At 46.0% G+C, this 21,533-nt stretch overlaps 2 protein-coding genes across 2 annotated transcripts; one reads left to right on the top strand and one right to left on the bottom strand.

Moving 5' to 3' along the window:
• Positions 1-814: 814 nt before the first annotated feature.
• Positions 815-8,423, bottom strand: MRM3 (mitochondrial rRNA methyltransferase 3). The gene is made up of 4 exons (XM_066635938.1): positions 7,839-8,423; positions 3,902-4,146; positions 2,083-2,250; positions 815-1,601 (listed from the first exon to the last, which is right to left on the bottom strand). The coding sequence occupies exons 1-4, from the start codon at positions 8,138-8,140 to the stop codon at positions 1,072-1,074; spliced, it is 1,245 nt and encodes a 414-aa protein (XP_066492035.1). The 5' UTR covers positions 8,141-8,423; the 3' UTR covers positions 815-1,071.
• Positions 7,902-16,810, top strand: GLOD4 (glyoxalase domain containing 4). Its single transcript, XM_066635939.1, has 9 exons — positions 7,902-8,440; positions 9,763-9,812; positions 10,375-10,495; positions 11,966-12,110; positions 12,327-12,457; positions 13,393-13,479; positions 14,835-14,948; positions 15,669-15,755; positions 16,594-16,810. Exons 1-9 carry the CDS (start codon positions 8,351-8,353, stop codon positions 16,657-16,659), a joined length of 891 nt encoding a protein of 296 aa, XP_066492036.1. The 5' UTR covers positions 7,902-8,350; the 3' UTR covers positions 16,660-16,810.
• Positions 16,811-21,533: the final 4,723 nt, after the last annotated feature.

Genomic DNA, 21,533 nt, shown 5'->3' on the forward strand with positions numbered 1-21,533 from the left:
AAAAGCTGCAGGCAATCTGAAGCCTCACAGCCCCATTGCATATTTCTTGGTATAAATTCTTTTGCAGAGTGAGTGAGCGAGCAAACCCAGGATTTATTTTCTGCACATCTGGTCTCAGAGTAAACAATACAAGCCTTTTCAGTGAAAACAGATTTAAAAGTTTGGGAGAAGTTTAACTTGTTAGCTTAGCAAGAACACACAATTGGTGTGAGAGGACAAACTGGGCTCTGGAAAGCAGGAAGGAAATGTGGAGAAGTGAATTGTTTTCAGCATCTGCCATGGAAAGTTTGCTAACTCAGTCCGTCCTGGTGCAGAATCAAAGGGTCACCTGGCAGGAGGAAAGAGATCAAAACGATTGAGCTGGGAAATGACACAGACCTGCCTGAACAAACAGGCCTGTATTTTGAAGCAAGAGGGGCAGGGAGCCTGTGGCAACCACCTCGGCTGCCCGCTGAAGGAACTGCCTGCTTCATGTCCTTGGCACAGGTCAGTCAGCTGGTGATGTCACTGAGTTCTTATGCCAGCCACTGAGTCACAGCTATTGCAAGCATATTTTCTGCCAAAAAAAACTGGGAGGAGAAAGTAAGTAAGCAAGCAAGCAATGTGCATGGTGACAAATGCTGCTGGGGCAATTGGTAAAGGCTTTTGGGGGCAGCAAGGGGAAGACCGGCACTGTTCTTGAAGAGAAATCTCTTTTGCAGGCTAATAAACTAGCACTGTTGGGAAAGGACTACACAAAATCTTTCTCCCTGCTATGCTAGTTTATGACCTTCAGGAAACTTCTCTTTTAAAAAAAATGAACAAGTAAAAGGTGTAATTCTAATGCTTTTAATAAACGACTGCCTCTCATCTAGGCTGACCCCCTTTTCCCATCAGTCTCTGTTCTTGCCAGGGCCACAATGCTGCCATGTAGCTGGGCGAGCCCTGAGCCACAAGGAATGTCGGCAATGAGGCCCCACACCAGCAGGCGTCAAGCTGCTCTCAGGGAGTGGTTCGCAATGCCTTTGGTGAGCTGTTGGCAACATTTCCTTTTTAGCTTAGCCTGAAGTTGGGAGTGTGTGTCTTTTTGACTCAGGACTGTTCCATTTGGTGCAGCTGCCTCTTCCCCTCAAAGAGCAAGATGCTGGCAGCCATGGCAGAGTTCAAACTATCCACCCCTGGAACCACAGGAATGAGGAGCCTCTTCCCCCCAGTGTTCTCTGCCAGCTCCATGGCTTCGTCGCTCACACCGTGGGTCTCCCCGCCAATCACCACTGCCACCGGAGCGTCCATCCAGTGCTCGTAGTAATGCTGGGCTTCCAGCGGGCCAGTTTCTCTCTCCTCCTTGCTGTCTGAAGCAGGATCCCAGTCGGACTGGGCCAGCTGCAATGCCTTCAGGTTGTAGGGCCTGGAGACCCAGCCGTGACTGCTGGCCTTGGATGGAGACGCCAGCTCGGCCTCAACCTGAGCGTCAGCACCAGTACTGTCAGCCACGTACACGCAGGTTTCTGTGGAAAGGTAGTTTGGAATGACCTCCCACTCCAGGCTGGTGAGGATGGGGAGGCGGAAGTGGGCGCCCATCCCTGCTCGAAGGACTTTGGGTTCCCAGGCATCCACACAGCCTGAAGAGAGAAGAAGTACGCATTTACAGACAGAAGGCAATGCAATATCCAGCAAAGCAGGCTCCATGAAGTGGCAGCAAATCCAAAATAAATTGTTCTCTGGCTTATGCATGGGAATTGCTAAATTGCAGCCTGCAGGTTCTAGCAGACTTTGCTGCCTTTATCATCATCAACACAAAAATGCAGCAAAGTGCTGAGCCAGTTCAGATGTTAGTGAAACCTTGCAGTGTATCAATCATGGGCTACAGGAGCAGTCTTGAGAAGACAAAGGCTTTGTCTCTTTCTGGAAGCGGGTCTGCTGCAACCTTGTCCTATTTTCACCATGGTTGCAACACAGCAACCCACTCCCCAGTGCCTCACTTGTCCTAGAGGACAGTAAGCCCCTTCATCAGGACCTTTGCCTTTTTTGGTGTCGTTTTCCCCTCCCCCCCTCCCGGAAACAAAACAGTCAGAATTTTTGGTGCCAAGTGGTGCTCTCTACCTTTGACCAACAGCACTCTGCTGCAACCTGCTCCGGCTGCCGATCTCAAGATGGTGCCCAGGTTTCCTGGGTCGCGGATGTTGTCACAGATCAGAGAGAGGGGCAGTGTGTGCTTCTGTTGCACCTCTGGGTAAACCATCTTGGCATGGTCTGGTCTGAAAAAGATTCCTGGGGAAAGGACAAGCAGTTATGGTGTTGCCATATGGGAAAGATTGAGTTTGAACAAGAGAAGGGCTAAGAAATGTCAGGGAAGAAGGCTGGAGCATATCAAAGACCTTCCCCAAGAAAAGACACTTAGGGTCCAGTCCTATCTAACTTTCCAGTGCTGATGCAGCCATGCCAGCAGGACGCCGGCTGCATCCTGCAGGGGCAGTTGTGGAGCCCTCCTGAAGATAAGGGAATGTTTGTTCCCTGAGCTCGGGGCTGCACTGTGACTGCGTCAGCCCTGAAATGTTGGATGGGATTGGGACCTTAGACAGCTTGTGTTACCGCTAAATGCAATATAGATCACTCAGCCCCCAAACCCTGGGCTCCTCTGCCTGGAAGAGGTAATTGATCTGCATGCTAATCAAGGGGGAAACAAGAAAGAGTCCAGCAGAACCACCATCAGCCCTGTGAAAAGGAGGAGCCATCACAACCCAAAACATACCTTATTAACTATTTTCTGTCTTCATGGATTTTATGTAAACTGCTGTATATTTCACCCTGTGATAAAATTTACAGCTGATACGACATAGTGGCTAGGAGACTGAGCTGTGTAGCAGACTTCCCCACTTCAAATCTTGCCTCTGCCACAAACTCACTGATCTTGACCCTTCTCAGCTTCAGCTGCATCGTGGGGAATAATTATAGTTTACAGCAACCATTTTCAACCACTGTGCCGTGGCACATTGGTGTGCCGCGAGTGGTCTACAGGTGTGCCACAGGAATTTGGGGGAAGATTATTTATTAGTAGGGCCAATAGGGAATTGAGCCCCCCACTGGCAACAGGGTGTGCCTTGTCAAGTGTCAAAGGTGTGCCTTGACAATTTTAGTGCCTTGTCAGTGTGCCGTGAGATGAAAAAGGTTAAAAATTGCTGGGTTACAGGGTTGTTGTAAGGATTACATCATGATAAATAACAGGAAGTACTTTGCACACTCAGAAAACTATACAAATGATGATAAAGAGACTTTTTTGTTACGTGCACAGTGGCTGGGCAGGACAAACAGAATAAGATGTGGAAAGGGGAGGTTAAGAGAGAAGAGGAGGAGAACTTTAGAGCAGACTGACTGTAGATTTGCATGGTCTTCTTCTGTTTCGTTTATCAGAATCCCGTGTGTGTGTGGGGAAAATGTACTAAGCAAGAGTGCATACACAGGCACTTAGCAGTTATAGCTCAATTTATCTGTCTTAAGTTACCCTGAAAATGCTCTCTTGCTAAAGAACAGAAGAATTTCAGGGCTGGATTGGACTAGAGTCCCATCCCTCCCCCACCCAGTGTAGCATTCTTTGCAAGAACCCTACCAACCAGGTGCTAGGTGGCCCGCTACAAATGGATGAACAGTCTACGATCAGTCCACCCCTCCCCTCTTGTGTGCAACTGTTTGATTGAAGTAGATGCTAATGAGGTTAAAGGAACAGTGGAGACGGTTTATACGTGCTTCAAAAAATGTTCCCTCGAGCTTTATGACTGGAAACTACCAAGTACAAACTGGTGTCTCGTATTTATACAAGTGACCCAAGATTTCTCAGCAAGAATCATGCCTGAACAATGGCCCATGGGACTTCTCAGAAGCTGTTCCCATGAGATACTCCTCAGTCTTCCTTTCACCAACTTACCAATAACCCCCTGAGGAGCAATGACGTCAGACCAAGTCTTAATTTCTTCAAACTTCACCTTGACGAGGTTGGCGCCTTTCAGCTTTGCCACTGGCAGCTCCTTCAGCTGATCCTGGGTGCTGAAGAAGAGCGTCTGGGGCACAGCGCCAGCTTCCAATGCATCTGTGATGAGACGCTTCCCTTCTAGAAGGATCTTTCCATGCTTCTCCCGAAATACCCTTGACTTGGCAATGGTCACTACTTTGCTGCAAAGAAGCAGATCCATTAAGCGGATGGTGGCCTATCAAACCACTCCATCAGTCTTTTAACTAGTCCACATATGTAAGTGTGTACCCTAAAAAGAGACCCACCAACTTCATTTGCTTTACAACTTGCCAGTTTTATTATGGGTTTTCTTGTTTTACAATGGAGTTACATTTATACAGTGGGGGCTCCTTATCCACGGGTTTGGAACCTGCAGATTTAACATAATTCAGGTTCCAAACCCACATCTGGAGGGCCCACCAGGATCTCTAGACATGACTGCAAGTGCCTTTTGGCTGTGTCTGGAGGTGTTCAAAGGCATGGTGAGGATGCAGGCGCCCTCCTTGTGCCTCAGAAGGCCTCCCTTCCCTTATGTGGCCACCCTACACTGCAAAGCACCTCTGAAGTCCAGAGGTCCACTGTGCCCACCCTCAATATCCACATGTTCATGATCCTGGGGGGGGGGGGCGTCCAGGAACAAATCCCCTGTGGATACCAGGACCCAACCTGTAAATGCTTGACACCGTTTTGGAGCCAAAACAGGGTCTATAAATTATAAACTAAAACGTAGCAGTGCCTAGCCACCTGGGGGCAATTCTCATCAGCCACAGCTATCTTGTATACCATGGTTTAACCCATAGAACCCTCCTTCCTAACTGAATCAAAACCAGTTTGTGTAGTGAAATTTACTTGTATTCATTCCTTGCCTCTATTTCCTCCATTACTTTCCCCAGTTATGTTGACACCCCCAGATTGTCGATGCTTATACTGCAACCTTCTTGGAGCAGAGGACTCTCTCTCTCTCTCTGAAAAATACTACATACTTTAATATTTTACTTTTTATTTAAAATATTTATATACCACTTTTCCCAAAGCTCAAAATAGAGTACAATATAACAATAAAATAATTCAAATCATAAAAGTCCAATAAGAAAAGAGCAATTCAAAACAAAGCAGGAGCAGGTAAAATGATATACAAACAGCAATAAAATTAAAATGTTGCATTTGTATAGCGCTTTTGGGGTAGGTCGAGAGCTTTACATGTATTAGCTCTCACAACAACCCTGTAAGGCCATATTATTAGCCCCATATTGAAGATGGGGAGTGGCTTCCCTAAGGATTTAGAGCCCAATCCTATCCACTTTTCCAGTGCAGCTGTGCCAATGGGGCTTGTGCTGCATCCTGTAGTGGGAAGGCAGTCACAGAGAACTCCTCAGGTATGGGAACATTTGTTCCCTTGCCTCGGGGCTGCACTGCAGCTGGATAGGATTGGGCTCTAAGAGATCAGATTCCTATTTGCAGTTTGGTCTCCTTGCTGCTACCCTACACCAGCTCTCTGAAAAACCCTGCAATTACTGAAGCTACAGTGGTGTGTATTCAGTTTAAACATCTCAACTGAATGAATGCTTTTGGTGAGTTTTGTTTAACAACAGAAAATCTCACTATAATCTGAGAAATCCTTGAAATGTTTGTCCTATGGTGACATGTTCTCCTGGATCAACTCCAACATGGGGAAAAAGAAGCAGAACCTGCTCCTCCACTTTCCCCTATTAAAATGTTGACTACCCCCTTCCCATGGTTGTGTTTTGGTCTTAGAGAAGGGGAGGGGTTCAGAACTCCTTCTCAATAACAATCCCTGAGAAAGTTAAGTTTCTGCAGAACATCTCAGACAGATGCAGGCAGCCAAAAAGGCAGACAGATGCACAAATATCATATTCAGTTGGGAGTTAACTTGCAACAGAAGTTTCTCAGGCCTCTTAAAGTAGAATCTTCCCTCTGGTTGACACACAAAGAGGGAGCTGTGAGGCAGTTGCTTGGATGGCACTACTTCAGACTGTAAGAGAATGGCATATTTAAACCCCCCCCCCCATACATAATACAGGTGTGCACCACTTAATGACGGATACATTCTCCAATCCCTGTTGTTATGTGATTAGGTCATTAAGTGAGCAGCAACTGTTACCTTGCACATGTTTGATCTTGTCTGATCTTGGAAGCTAAGCAAGGTCAGGCCTGGGTAAAACTTGGATGGGAGACTGCCCGGGAATACCAGGTGCTGTGGGCTTATACCATAGTCTTTCAAGACTGAAGGTTTCCAAACATACAAACAAACAACATTAAATGAATATTCAGTCTGATCTATTGCCTTTGTTGTGTAAACAGACACTCTCTGCCAGACATCTGCTGGCTGCAGAGACTACTGGAGACTGATTGCCTCTTTGTATCAAGTCTCTTTGTTGTGTAAACAGACACTCTGCTGCAGGCTATGGGAGACCTGACTGCCTCATTAAGAGCCTCTTTGTTGTGCTTTGACCACTGTCATATATGCGGTCTTTCATTAAGCAGAATGTCATTAAGTGGTGCATCTTGTACTTTTATGCAAGTAAAAGGGAGAGAAAGTTTGAGGGACTACTGTAGCTTTTTATCTGCAGGAATTTTTTGTGTTTTTTTTTAAACAAGAGGGAACCAGGATTCATATGCTTTCTTTCCCTTGATACCTTTGCTAGTGCCTGGTGTTCTGGATCTATTCTTATAAGGGCAATATAGTCTTGACATTTAAATGAACAATGTTCAGGCCGCGGTTGAATAAAGCTGTTCACACATAACTGGTAGGCAGTTTCTAAGAACAAAGCTACAGCAAGTTCTTAAAGGTCTGGATACTTGTATTTTTGAGCCCTGGTAACCAAGAGTCTCCTCAATGCCTTGGTGTAGTCCAAGAGTCTATACTCAACTCCTCCTCTCCTGCTCATGTTGTTTTTTGATGTTTATAAATCTCTATGGCCTCTCTTTCTCTCTCTCTCTCTCTCTCTCTCTTAGTATTTACAGCAATATAGTCAGTTTATAAATTTGATTTTAGCTGTGCAAACCACTTTCAAACAGCTATGGATCTGAGGGGGTATATACAGTAAGCATTATGAAATGTTGGGGGTCTTTTGTACAGTACAGTACATCTATTCTATTGCAGGCAGAAGCTCAGGTTTTGGCAAGCCTCCCAGGCAGCTCCATCGCTGTGGGGAGCCACTAGCAAATGTCTTTCTGTGGTGGGGGGGGGGGAAATCAAGAGTCAGAGAAGTCTTCTAGGAGAGTAACATTCCATGGAATGAATAATGTGAATCCACATTCCTCTGTACATTTGAATGAGGTCAGCAGCAGCAAATGATTCTAGGACAGTGGTTCCCAAACTTTGGAACCCACTTTTTAAAACAACCCTCTGTCAGGACCTACGTAAGTTTATCAAATTGTTGGAAAAAGAGATTGAGAAAGAAATATTTTATTTATTTACATATAAAGATGAGAAAAAAGACCAGCCAACTTCCCTCTCTGTTCTTACACAGGCTTGCAGTCTGCAGGAGCTCAGCTTGCAGGGCAGTTAGCAGATACCTTGCAAACAGCAGGCGCTGAACTTCTTGTAGGGCAGTTAAGCAGTGACCTTGCAAACTGCAGGAGCTGAGCTCTTTGCAGGACAATTAGCAGCTACAGTATCTGATTTTTGAAGAGCCTCAGGGCTTGATGCACTTAGTCAGCTGTTCTTTCTATCACCCTCTGGCGACCCACCAAAAACCAGGTCCCGACTCACAGTTTGGGAACCACTGTTCTAGGAGCCTGAACGCCCCACTTTGCGAAACTACAACTCCCAGTGATTGTGTGCACTTCTTCAGAACTACAACTCCCAGGGTCCCTTGCGCCCGCTTACCTCAGCCTCTTGTCGCCGGACCCGGCTCGCTCGTAGCGAAGCTCCACCTCCTGAGGCTCCTCCTCCCTCGCCCTCTTCCTTTCAAAGTCAGGCGGGTCTCGGGGCTTCTTGTGGTTGAGGCCGGGCTGGGCCTGAGCAGGGCCTGGAACGACCCGCTGCTGCGCCTGCGCGAGCGGGGGATGCACGCGGACGGGGCTCCTTCTGAGCGCGCGCACGCCCCTCCTGCCGTCACCCGCGCTCCCTAGAACCGGCCTGAACAGCGCCAGGGAACCCCTCGCGGCGCGTGCCACCGTCGCCGCCATCTTGGTTATGGGCAAACAGACTTCAGGATATCCGCTATTGCGTCATATCCGTCGCTAAGAGTCAAGCGCCGCTCTAGGACCTGGCAACTCTACGATGACGAAAAATCCTCTCAACGTGAGCCACTCCTAGTGCGTGTTGCGGTGACGTCACCTCCAAGCGCCACGAAGGGGACGAACCGAACCCAGGTGTGCGAACGGTTGTCACGCAGGATGAAGGCGAGGCGCGCGCTGCATTTCGTGTTCAAAGTCGGGGACCGAACTCAGACGTCACGTTTCTACCGGGAGCTACTGGGCATGCGCGTGAGTGGCGGGATCAGGGGGCGTCGAGGGGATCGGTCTAAAGGCGACGTTCGTTGTAACGGGTGCCCCAGAGGGCCATACGCCGCAGAAACACGATATTGACTGCCTGTGGCTACGGGTGCCCGTGGGGGCCAAATATTTTTGTTTGTTTTATTTATATTTATATTTTTTATTTCATTTATTTTTTATATTTAAATTTATTTTTTATATTTCATTTATGTTTTTTAATGTCATCTTTTTATATCTTTCATTTCATTTCTATTTATTTGTTTAAAGGTTCCCTGCCTCAGTTTGTGTTTCTGCAGCATCGAAAGTTTGGCTGGAGCCGGTCTGCGGACTCTGCTTAAATGGCATTCTAAATGCAGCCTCCTGCCCTGAGGGCATTTACGGTCCCAGTCCTTAGATGGGGTCAGGGGACAGTGAAGGAACTTCTTATTGCCAAGGGGGGACAGACGGTGTGGACTGGAGCAGCGTTTCCATTTGCCATCACAGGGGCTGGAAATAAAGTTTCCTTAGTTTTTAAAGGCCTTCCTTTGACACAACTTCCTTTGTTTTATAGACCGTCAGAAATCCAGGGAAGTGTCTCCTGCAACTTCCGTTCTCAAGGTCCCTACTTCTCAGCCCGCTTCCTAGTCTCGCCTGTCTCCCTGCCAAGCAGTGGGTGTCCAGGAGTGCCACACATACTGTCGGGCACCACCTCATGTTCCACTGCTGGTACATGTACCACTGGTTGAGAAACGTTGCTCCGGTCCACACCATCTCTCCAGCCCTCCCATAAAACGTTCCTTTACTGTCTCCTGAACATCAGAAATCCAGGCAGTGAGGCCGCAATGCAACAAACGGTGGCAGGAGGTTTGGCTCGAAGGGCAGAGCTCTGGTGTGCAATTGTTGCATGCTTGAAAAAGCATCCCACCCACCCCGTGCCTCTTACGTGCGTTTGTTGCATCACATCTCGCCTCCCAGCTTTGAAGTAACTGCCAGTTAATTACATCACCGCCAGTTATTTCTGGTGGTACTTCCAATAGATGGACCTCGCGAAGTGGTACATCTGGGGCACAAAGGTTGAGAAATGCTGGTGTAGAGGTGAGAGTACCAAGGGATAAATGCTTCCATAATCTATGCATGCTTTCAGAGAAGTGGATCAATTGCCTTCAAAGGGGCATATTTCTTTATACATGTGGATAGATTTACAGGACTGGGCTTTGCTTTGTGGGGTGGGACCAAGGGGTTAAGCCTTCCGCATGCGAAGGAAGAGATGGAATGGCACCATGTATATTTTGGCAGCTAATGTACTGAATGTTGATCTGTGCTTGAACCAACAGGTTCTAAGACATGAAGAATTTGAAGAAGGTTGCAAGGCCACTTGTAATGGGTATGTTGACTTCTCATTGTTTCTGCTCAAAGCATATGTCTGTAAGGGACTCTGTCAAGACTCAAAGTATTTGGCGTTAGTAATACAAGGTTTGGTAAGGAAGCAAGATAGGACTCTTTTGCCCTTGTTTCCATGTTGTGAAGCTTCTGATACCTATATTTAATATTAAATGTTGACTGAGATGTCTTTGCTTCTCCTTGATGGGGCTCCTGTATTGCCACGGAATGTCCACAAATGCTCTCCCTGCATAGAGTGGCAGAGTTAGTAACAGAAAACTGGCAAGCTCCAGTGAGGGAGGGAAAAATCAACTCTGAATGGGAGAAACCAGTGGGAGGGGTTGTGTGCTATGATTGAGAAGGTAAGACTGGGAAGTGATGTGGATGCCTAAGAGGACATGGAACAGCATCTGAAGGAGGTGAAGGAACAGATAAATGGGCTGAGAAGTAGGGATCTTGAGAATGGAAGTTGCAGGAGACACTTCCCTGGATTTCTGATGGTCTATAAAATAAGGGAAGTTGTGTCAAAGGAAGGCCTTTAAAAACTAAGGAAATTTTATTTCCAGTCCCTATGATGGCAAATGGAGTAAAACGATGGTGGGTTACGGTCCAGAAGACGATCATTTTGTTGCAGAATTAACCTATAATTATGGAGTTGGAAACTACCGCCTTGGCAACGATTTTCTGGTAGGCATTCCCTCCCAAGACAATAACTTGGAATAGTTATGATTTATAACTCTGGTTTGTAACTTGGAATTCACATGCACATTCTTTTATTTTGAAAATTATTTTCAAAATATTTTTGTCTTATCAAAAAAATTTTTTTATTATTTGAAATTTTATTTGAAAACGTTATTTTTGTAGTTTATTTGGTTAGTTCAGGTTTTCAAGTGTATTTCAGGATTCCCTAGAGTTTCTTGGATGCTTACTGACTATCCTCAATGAGAAGATCAGTCTTGGTAGGCAGGCGTCTCTGAAGTAAAGTTTGTTCTTAATTATCAGTCTTCCCTTGCAGCAGGGCAGCCACATCAGTGAGTTGGGTGTATTCCAAGTCATGGGAGGAGGTCACTTGAGACAAGCATGAGGTCCAGCAGGCCTGACCAGAAACACAAGTACACATGGAGCGCACCAAGAGCGTGTGTTAGCATATGTCCCAGAATCGTTTACAATGCACAAGCGGATACATTGATGGAGAAAATGTTCTCTGAGGGAATACTTCCCTCAGAGAATATGAGGGAAATGTCTCTGTGGGAAAATGTTCTCTCTGGGAAACTATTGGTGCATTGTTTGTGGCACTGATGGAGAGATGCCAGATGCAAGGGAGGGCACCAGGATGCAGGTCTCTTGTTGTCTTGTGTGCTCCCTGAGCCATTTGGTGGCCCACTGTGAGAAACAGGAAGCTGGAATAGATGGGCGTTGGGCCTGATCCAGCAGGGCTCTTCTTATGTTCTTATTAGAGTTGGGGGGGGGATTGGGCAAATTAATGTACATGTTTAAAATACTTATATCCTCCTTTTTCATTCAGAATGTATCAATTCACAATGGGGTGCAATTTAAAACTTTCTTTACAACAGTCAAATTAGGAATCACGGTGGATATCTAATGGAAACTATAAATGTTTGTGTGTGTGTGTCTTAAGAAATTAGTTATGAGAAAATTTTTTCCCCGCAGTTGGATTTTATTTCTCTCTGGTGTCTCAGAAGAGACTCTGTGGTTTCTCTGATGATTAACAAGAAGCAACTTGCAAATATAGCTCCTCCCAAACGCTAAATATTTGCACCGTTTCTTTCTTGCATGTATTTATCCTCAAATGGCAGGCCCAAATAGAACCTTTTTCTAATGACTGTAGGGTTTCCATTTTGTGTGGGTCTGCTCTGGTTAATTAGGAGCCACTTGAAATGAAACTTCCCACACAGATGGAGAACCAATAGAGTTCTTTGTGTCCTTTCTCATGTGCTTTCATTTATGTCTAATGAAGTGCTTACAAACAAAGCTCTTCCCACAGGTTGAGTAATTAAACAACGTCTCTGCTTCATGAGACTTTTCAAGTTTAAAAGGTCTTTCTTGCAGGAAGAGCATTTTTGTTTTAAGAACATGACGTTTTCTCTTTCGTGCCACTGGCAATGAAAAATCATACTTTTTTTTTTGGCATGCCAGGGGATGACTGTTGTGTCCAGCCAGGCAGTGAACAATGCCAAAAAGATGGAATGGCCACTCAAGGAAGTGTCCAGCGGTGTCTATCAAGCAGAAGCTCCAGGGGGCTATAAGTTTTGCCTGGAAGACAGAGAATCACCCAAGCGAGGTAAGGAGTGTGGAAAGTTGCATCACTGCAAGTGTCGTATTTGTTCCTACTGGTGCATTTCTATGGTGACCTTCTGATCCTTTTAGGGCCCTTCCCATCCAACATTCCATTGTTGTTGCAGCCCCAAGGGAACTGCATGCTAATTTACAGTAGTTATAGTGCTCATTAGGTAAACGGAATGGTACATCTACAGCCTAAGCTTTTGCACTCTTCCAGATCCTGTGCTAAAGGTCACCTTAGCTGTGTCGAGTCTGCAGAGATCTGTGGACTTCTGGTCAAAATTGCTGGGCATGAAAGTATACGATGAGGACAAGAAGAAGGTTCTGCTCGGTTACGCAGATAACCAGGTGGGTTTGAGTGGATACGAAGAGGTTAACAGTTACTCAGAGTGCAGCCCCCAGTATGCATTATCCAAGGCTGTGGAGCTGACACACAAAACTTCTAACCCCACCCAAAATTGCTTCTGACTTCACAACTCCACAGCACTTTGGAGTGAGGTCAGAGTCAGAGATTTTGTGTGCCAACTCCGCAGTCCTGGAGGCATCTGTCAGTCACCCTTCAGCTAGCAGAGTTTGGCTACAGCCATTAACCAGGTGATAGTAGTTGCTAGGAGCTTGTGTTGCTCCTGCCAAGCAAGGACTCCATCACTTCCAGCTGCTCTGTGAGGTGGTAGCAGAGGGCACTGACTGTTTGGGGGGGGGGGTTTATGGGAAATTCCACGGGAAGATTTATAGAGCTTGAGATGTATTGCAGAAGAATAAATTAAAATTACCAGTAAAGTATAATTTAATATTGGGACCCCCTCACCCGTGAGGTTGAATGATGTGGTTGTTTCAGGTGTCAGGATTTGTTTATTTATAGATTTAGATCTCATCTGTTACTTTCCAAACAGACTCCAAAGGTGGCTTACAAATAAAATACAAAATACCCAAATAAAAAACAAATACCAACCAACCTAATCAAAATGCGTGTGGGAAGATAAAGAGAGCAGGAAAACAAACATATCAAATGGAATGAAAATGAACACCTGGTCAAATAAGAACATTTTAACTACATGGTGGAAAATCATCAAAGCCAAAGGGGCCTCCAATTGAAGGGAATTTCAGATCCTAAGGGCTGTGTCCGATAAACCCTGCCACAAATTATCCTGTCTCATTTCCCCTATACATTGGAGTCTGGCACCTGCTCCTGATGTATAACATGGATCAGCAGGGGCATGAAAGAGACCCTGTGTTTTCTTGGGCAGCTTCTTTATCAACCTCTCTCTTCCCCCCCCCCCCAGTGCAAACTGGAGCTCCAAGACATTGGCCAAGCTGTGGACCACGGCACAGCTTTTGGACGAATTGCCTTCTCTTGCCCAAAGGAAGAGGTAAGCTCTTGTCTGCATCAATGACTCAGTGTCAGGGCTGAAGTTTTTGTTTGTGGTATGTATCCAGCTAATGTCCATGTCAGCTCAGAAGTCAGTCAGATTGACTTCAGTGGGGCTCCCTCTCTTTAGGAGTGCAAAGAGTTGCAGCCTTAATCTGCACATTGAGGTTGCAATCCTATACGCACTTTCTTGGGAATAAGCTGCATTGAGCGCAGTACACAGACATGCCTAGGATTGTGCCATTAAGTGACATACACTTTAGTTCACTAACTTGGAGTAAGCCAATTTTAATTTGTGACATTGCAAGCTAAGCCACTTAGTTTTTGTTTATTTTAAAAGCTTAAGAAGAGCCCTGCTGATCAGACCAAAAGTGGGTCCATCTTATCCAGCATTCTGTTCCCAACAGAGAGGCTTACCACCCAAAAGCGCAGGGAAGAAACAAGACAGGAGACCCACACTCCTTTGGGTTCCTCCCAACCAAACAAGAAGAGCTGCTTGCTACCACCAGGAAGGAAAGAAACCTCCTAAAGGAGAGGGGTGTCCTCCCACACCCCGCCTCCTATCTAGAGGAAGCCTAGTTATAGCAGTCCCTCAGCCAGGAAGCTAGTTGCTAGAGCTACTAACCTGGCCAACCCCATTTTGTCACCATCCACATTTGCCCTTTGTGATGTTGGTTTCAAAAGACCTGCCAAGGAGTAAGGAGCAAATAGTTCTTATTAGAAGAAAACAGTTCAGTACAGTAACTTGTAAAAAATAGCTAGAGTTTATTCAGGAAGATTAGAAACAAAATGGGGAGAGGTCGAATGAACAAATTGGATACTTAAATTTAGTGACAAACTGGAAACATTAAAGTTCAGTTATGTAAATATACTCATTTAGTTGCCATTTCCTAACTCAACCTCTGTGAGCACTGGAGCAGAACAAACTCTGATTCAAACAAACCAGCTCCTTTATAGGGGATTGGGGGGGGGGGTGATGTCTCCTTCTGATTGGTTAATCTCAAGGCAGAAAACCTGGGGTCAGCCTCTTGCATATCCTTGTGGCGACAGTCAGGTGGATGAGCTTGACCAATAGGCAGGTGTTAGCAAAACCCCAGCAGGGTGCCAAGATTATCTGCCTGGTCCTATGTTTACCTAGGCTTGGGTCAGACTTTCTGGCAGGCCCAGTAAACATCTGAACCGAATCCTTTCAGGTGGGTGTGCAAATCATTGAATGGTTAAAAGTGCTGCCCAAGCTGGCAACATGTGTACACATGGCAACATGTGTACACGGTGGCATGTTTGTTAGGATGAAGGGGGTCTCCATTCACCACACTCTTCTTGCTCCACTTGGATTCTGCTTGGTCTGTCCACAAGCTTCCAGATATCGAAGCACTGATGAAAAAGGAGAACCAGAAGATCTTGACTCCACTAGTGAGCTTGGACACACCAGGGAAAGCGACGGTGCAAGTGGTCATTTTAGCAGACCCTGTGAGTATGCTTAGAAATGGAGAAGGGCATCAGAAGTATCATCTTGTGTCAAACATAAGGCCCTGCTGGATCTGACCAAAGGGCCAGCTAGTCCAGCATCCTGATTCATGCAGTGACTGACCAGATGTCCCCAGCACCTGATCTTTGGTGGTACCTTTAAGCTGTTGTAGCATGAATTGGCTAACCCCTCCTTCCCCTTTATTTTTTTTTTAAGCAAGGCATCCAAGCCAGGTCCTATCACTATATCTCCCAGTGGTGAATTCCCTCCATTATGGCTTCTGTAGTGTGGAGAAGTACTTTCTTTTGTCCATCCTGAATCCCTTGCCCCTTAACTTCATTGGGCGACCTCTGAGTGCCAGAGGGCGAAAAATGTATCCCTTTCTCCATAAATCTGTAATTTTATAAATGACATGGGGAGAGGAGGTGGAAATAAATTGGGTGGCCCTCTAGTCCAGTGACAGTCATGCTCACTTGCAAATTACTGCAGACCTGAAGGAGAGGAGGTTGGTTCACTCCAGCCTCTCTCTGGTTTTTCTGTTATTCTCAAAGCACGTCGTCCTATGACAGGCCTGCAGACACAATAGTAACTCTTTTTTCAGCTTGGTTCTCCCTTGAATGGCAACAGCTGCCACGAGATCAGTGGTGGGCTGTAACCTGTGTTATGGGTGCCATTTCCTCTGGGTGATGCGTGTTCCACCCCTCCTTGTGCATCTGTTTTAGGATGGCCACGAAATTTGTTTTGTTGGGGACGAAGCATTCAGAGAGCTTTCCAAGGTAGACCCGAATGGCGGGAAACTCCTAGATGAGGTGAGTCGGTCTATATTTTTTTTCGGATCAAAGATCTCGGGAAGAGGTCAGGGACTGTCATGGCTTCCTCAAAGGAGTCCTGGGGGCTGTAGTTTTGTGAGTGTGCGGAGAATTCTCTTAGAGCGAAGGTGGAGAGAAGGGAGCTCAGGATCTACTGCTAGATCTCTGGGTAATTTGCAGTTGAAGGAAGAGGTTTCTGACTTACTGGGTCAGCAAATGACACTTTTGGGCAGCTGCCTGTGCCCCTAGGGGAGGAGGAAGGGCTGTGGCTCCCTAAGAAAGCACCTGCTTTGTGTGAAGAAGGTCCCAGGTTCATTCTGCAGTCTGTGATGGGAAATACCCATCTCCAGTCCAGGAGAACTGCTGCCAGTCAGTGCCGGCAACACAGCTCTATTGACCAAAGGCCTGACTTGGCACAGATGTGTCCCTGTTAGATGATACTGCTGAATGGCTGACAGGGTAGGTGGCCAGCTGCACCCGCTACCGCCATTTTGCACCTGCCTCTGGTTGTTCTTAGGATTCTAGCAAAAGCAGAAAAAGGCCAGTTCTGAACTTCCACCAGTCTTGAAACAACTCCTTTTAGGTACAAGCCTACACTGCATTCATGAGATCTAGAAACTTAAAAGACAGAGTTGAATGGTAGTTGCCAGAGTCGAAGGACTGGGTCTAACAGATGTATACAGAAATTATAGAATGCCTTTCCAAAAACAGATACAGGTGGGCTTGTTTATGAGACATCTGTTCAGTCTGCTAACTGGATACCTGTGAATACCCCACTGGAGTGGTTTGCAGGGTTTCTTGCTGCAGTTTGGCTGATAACCGTTCTCCTTCCATGCAGGCGATAGCAGCAGACAAAAGTGACGAGTGGTTTGCCAAGCATAACATTCCAAAGTCTTCTGCCTAGCTCGACCGGGTCAGTCGGCTGCTGGCGCCTTTCCGGGTCTGGGAAATACGGAAAGGGGGGCAGTTGTACCTTCTGATCGAGTAGATGATGTTTGCTGCTATACCATTTGAAGCTCTTTTATCTTATTAAAAGAAAAACTGCTTTTTTCCTGCTTCCTTTTGAATCGGTGCTTCTTTTATCTGCAAGTCAAGGAGCCTTATTAACCTGGTAGTGATGTCATAGCTGGAAGTGACATCATCAGGTAGGAAAGTCTTTAACACCCCCATATGACAAAATCAAATTAATTAAAAGTTTAAACTTATTGTAAACTTCTTTAAAATAAAGAAGAGCCCTCCTAACCCTCCCAAGCAGTTGCTGATGTTTTTAAAAAAATTCCCCAAACATCCCAAAGGCTGCAGTCCTGTTCACTTACCCGGAGTAAGCCCCATCGACTATCATTGTTTAAAACATATACATAGTATATGAAATACAGATCTGTAACTTTTCCTAAATGCAGACACATACCATGATAACATCAAGTCTCATTAAAAATACACCTTGAAAATGAATGGGGACCCACCTGAAATTGGCCAGCGACCTACCTAATGGGTCCTGACCCATAGTTTGAGAAACATTATTCTACGTTCTAGCCCAGGGGTGTCAAACATAAGGCCTGAGGGCTGGATGTGGCCAGCTGAAGTTTTCATCTGGCCCTCAAGCTTTCAGCTGCTAAGCAGTGCTGAGGTGGCACTGCTGAAAGGGCAGCCCACATGATAATTGGGCTCTCCCAAAAATATGAAATATGATCAAGATTTGCATATTTTCTCTTCTGTTGTTTGCAGCTAGTGAGTTCCTAAGTGAAAAAGTGCTTTTTTCTGGTTATGACCGGTTTAATGACATAACTTCCTGCTTATGACATCATCTCCTGCCCTCAGCAGGCATCACGAATGCTATTCAGCCCTCTGTATGAAACGAGTTTGACACCCCTGTTCTAGCCCATAACTCTTCCTCACACTTGCTCTTCCTTTTCACATCCAGGGAGCAGGAAGAGAAGTGGTGGCAGAAGACATTTCCCTAGCCTCAGCTCCACCTCCTGTGTCAGCTGCCTGCGTCTCATAGGCTGACATAAGAACATAAGAACAGCCCCACTGGATCAGGCCATAGGCCCATCTAGTCCAGCTTCCTGTATCTCACAGCGGCCCACCAAATGCCCCAGGGAGCACACCAGATAACAAGAGACCTCATCCTGGTGCCCTCCCCTACATCTGGCATTCTGACTTAACCCATTCCTAAAATCAGGAGGTTGCGCATACACATCATGGCTTGTACCCCATAATGGATTTTTCCTCCAGAAACATGTCCAATCCCCTTTTAAAGGCGTCTAGGCTAGACGCCAGCACCACATCCTGTGGCAAGGAGTTCCACAGACCGACCACGCGCTGAGTAAAGACATATTTTCTTTTGTCTGTCCTAACCCGCCCAACACTCAATTTTAGTGGATGTCCCCTGGTTCTGGTATTATGTGAGAGTGTAAAGAGCATCTCCCTATCCACTCTGTCCATCCCCTGCATAATTTTGTATGTCTCAATCATGTCCCCCCTCAAGCGTCTCTTTTCTAGGCTGAAGAGGCCCAAACGCCGTAGCCTTTCCTCATAAGGAAGGTGCCCCAGCCCCGTAATCATCTTAGTCGCTCTCTTTTGCTCCTTTTCCATTTCCACTATGTCTTTTTTGAGATGCGGCGACCAGAACTGGACACAATACTCCAGGTGTGGCCTTACCATCGATTTGTACAACGGCATTATAATACTAACCGTTTTGTTCTCAATACCCTTCCTAATGATCCCAAGCATAGAATTGGCCTTCTTCACTGCCGCCGCACATTGGGTCGACACTTTCATCGACCTGTCCACCACCACCCCAAGATCTCTCTCCTGATCTGTCACAGACAGCTCAGAACCCATCAGCCTATATCTAAAGTTTTGATTTTTTGCCCCAATGTGCATGACTTTACACTTACTGACATTGAAGCGCATCTGCCATTTTGCTGCCCATTTCTGCCAGTCTGGAGAGATCCTTCTGGAGCTCCTCACAATCACTTCTGGTCTTTACCACTCGGAAAAGTTTGGTGTCGTCTGCAAACTTAGCCACTTCACTGCTCAACCCTGTCTCCAGGTCATTTATGAAGAGGTTGAAAAGCACCGGTCCCAGGACAGATCCTTGGGGCACACCGCTTTTCACCTCTCTCCATTGTGAAAATTGCCCATTGACACCCACTCTCTGCTTCCTGGCCTCCAACCAGTTCTCAATCCAGGAGAGGACCTGTCCTCCAATTCCCTGACTGTGGAGTTTTTTCAGTAGCCTTTGGTGAGGGACCGTGTCAAACGCCTTCTGAAAGTCCAGATATATAATGTCCACGGGTTCTCCCGCATCCACATGCCTGTTGACCTTTTCAAAGAATTCTATAAGGTTCGTGAGGCAAGACTTACCCTTACAGAAGCCATGCTGATTCTCCCTCAGCAAGGCCTGTTCGTCTATGTGTTTTGAGATCCTATCTTTGATGAGGCATTCCACCATCTTACCCGGTATGGATGTTAGGCTGACCGGCCTATAGTTTCCCAGGTCCCCCCTCTTTCCCTTTTTAAAAATAGGCGTGACATTTGCTATCCTCCAATCTTCTGGCACCATGGCCGTTTTGAGGGACAAGTTGCATACCTTAGTCAAGAGATCTGCAACTTCATTCTTCAATTCCTTAATAACCCTTGGGTGGATGCCATCAGGGCCCGGTGACTTATTGATCTTTAATTTATCAATGAGGTCTGAAACATTTTCTCTTTTAACCTCTATCTGACTTAACTCCTCGGTTAGGAGGGGCCGTTCGGGCAGCGGTATCTGCCCGAGGTCTTCTGCCGTGAAGAAGACCTTGGCAAATGCAGCCCACTAGCTGCATATTATGTCCTGGCAATGCTTCTGTTATATGTACACCACAAAAGCAGGGTTATCCTCAAGCACAGGGGTTCCTAAAGTGCATGTCACAACATCCTAGAGCGTTGCTGCACATTCACAGGGGTGCTGCGGGGTGACTTCTCCTATCTGTTCTCCCCCAGGTCCCACCATCTTGGATCTTGCAAGATTTCGTGAGAGCCAATATGGCAGTGCCCAAATCCCACAAGATTTTGGAGTTGCTATCCTGAATCTCATGAGATTTGGGCACCACCATCTTGGATATCGTGGGATTTCACAAGATCCAAGATGGTGACACCCGTCTGAGCAGGGAAGATGATGCTGTGAGGTCGTTGTGACCCAGGTAAGTTTGGGAACCACTGCTCAAGCCTCTGATGGACAGTGTTTGCCGCAGATGAGAGGAGATGGTGTTGAGTATTGTCTAGGCCTGAATTAAACTGACCAGTTCTTGTTTGTTTAAAGACTTTTTAAATCGCCTTTCTACTACACATTGGGGCATCCAAGGTGGCTTGCAACAATAAAAATAATACAAAATAAAAGGCTAAAACAATAAGATCAGACCACAATGAATCACGCTAAAATTAAGTGCCAGCCTCTCCAGTCAGCAATTAAATGCTTCCTTGAATAAAAACATCTTACAAACCTTAATGTGGATCTGTGAATATCTACTGCAAAAGCACATCAAAAAGTTTACGGTAAGGACACTTTCTCCCCCCTTCCTCTCCCTTGCTGTTGGGGAGGAATGTTATGGTCATGAGTTAATTACTTCCTGCATTTCATGCTTTAAGTTAGCCTTTGAAACTCCTACTGAGTTTTTCACTTTTCAGAGCGTTGCATAACTGAAGGGGTGAGAAATATCTTTTTTTATTTTTTTACAGGAACTGCTTTGGGATGGCAAGAGAATAATCCCCAAAGTGCGCAGAATACCTTTAATTAGGGGGAACTTTTCCCATTTATTCCTTTTAACAGGCAATTCTGGTCACCAACCACACTTGCTGGCAAGGAAGATCTCAGGTTATTTCCTTAGACCGGTAGGGGTGTGTGGGAGGGTGTGAGAAAGAAACCAGGCACATGACTTAACAGGCTGATCATTCACTTCTAAACACAACCACTCCATTGTTCCAAGGCAAACATCTTCACCTCTATCCATGGCAGCTGTTCAATGTATTCTGTCCCTCCCCTCTCTGCCCACAGTTGGCTTGGGAGAGCCTGACCAAGTAGGCTCCTGCCTTGAAATGTAGCTTTGATGTCAATCACAGTAGAACAGCTCAAAGGCTTCCAGAGGGATGGGACTGGCTTAAATATCCAGGTTGTGGTCTGGAGATCTGTAAAATAAGGAGCCTTTGAACTCTCTTATTTTCAAGACTAGATGTAATTCCGAGTGCATGGAGAGAAGGCTATAGCAGGTAGCACCAGAACCGCTACACAGCGCTCCCCCCCACTTTTCACTACACTTTTCTAAAAAGATATAGGAGAAGATTTTGGATAGTCAGCCAAAGTGAAGAGACTCCTTCAGTCCTTTATATTTGGACGAAAGGGGTCGTGTGGATTGGCCTTAGGGTTGCGAACCAAATCCAAAGGGGAACCCAGAGACTTTGCATGGACAGGAATATTTTTAATGCTACAGCCACTTGCACATCTTCAGAATTATTTTTTTATACAGTGTCTTTGATATTCTGCATACTTTACAAAGCCCGTGCCCTAAGTAATCATATGGTAGAGTTGGACTGGTTCTGGTTCTGGTTGAACTGCACCATGCTAGCCTCCAGTTTGACAAACTGTTTAAATGTGTTGTCACACTCTGCACATGGAAAATAAGCTGTTTGTGGTTCACTTTTGGCCCAAAGGTACTAGTTTTCAGCTTGCAGAATTTTTATTTTTACATTACAGACTTTGAGACAGGCTGTGCCCCCCCTCCAGTCCAGGCTGTGACT

The sequence above is a fragment of the Tiliqua scincoides genome, chromosome 8, assembly GCF_035046505.1.
Source record: "Tiliqua scincoides isolate rTilSci1 chromosome 8, rTilSci1.hap2, whole genome shotgun sequence".
In the NCBI taxonomy this organism is placed as follows: domain Eukaryota; kingdom Metazoa; phylum Chordata; class Lepidosauria; order Squamata; family Scincidae; genus Tiliqua; species Tiliqua scincoides.

Bases quoted from the DNA above. Each gene is read 5' to 3' on its own strand.
- MRM3 (XM_066635938.1), bottom strand. From the start codon at position 8,140: ATGGCGGCGACGGTGGCACGCGCCGCGAGGGGTTCCCTGGCGCTGTTC. The intron at 4,147-7,838 runs GTAAGCGGGCGC...GCTTCTTTGCAG, and splicing joins TCCGGCGACAAGAGGCTGAG to CAAAGTAGTGACCATTGCCA. The intron at 2,251-3,901 runs GTAAGTTGGTGA...TCCTTTCCCCAG, and splicing joins TGCTCCTCAGGGGGTTATTG to GAATCTTTTTCAGACCAGAC.
- GLOD4 (XM_066635939.1), top strand. From the start codon at position 8,351: ATGAAGGCGAGGCGCGCGCTGCATTTCGTGTTCAAAGTCGGGGACCGA. The intron at 14,949-15,668 runs GTGAGTATGCTT...CATCTGTTTTAG, and splicing joins TGGTCATTTTAGCAGACCCT to GATGGCCACGAAATTTGTTT. The intron at 15,756-16,593 runs GTGAGTCGGTCT...CCTTCCATGCAG, and splicing joins GCGGGAAACTCCTAGATGAG to GCGATAGCAGCAGACAAAAG.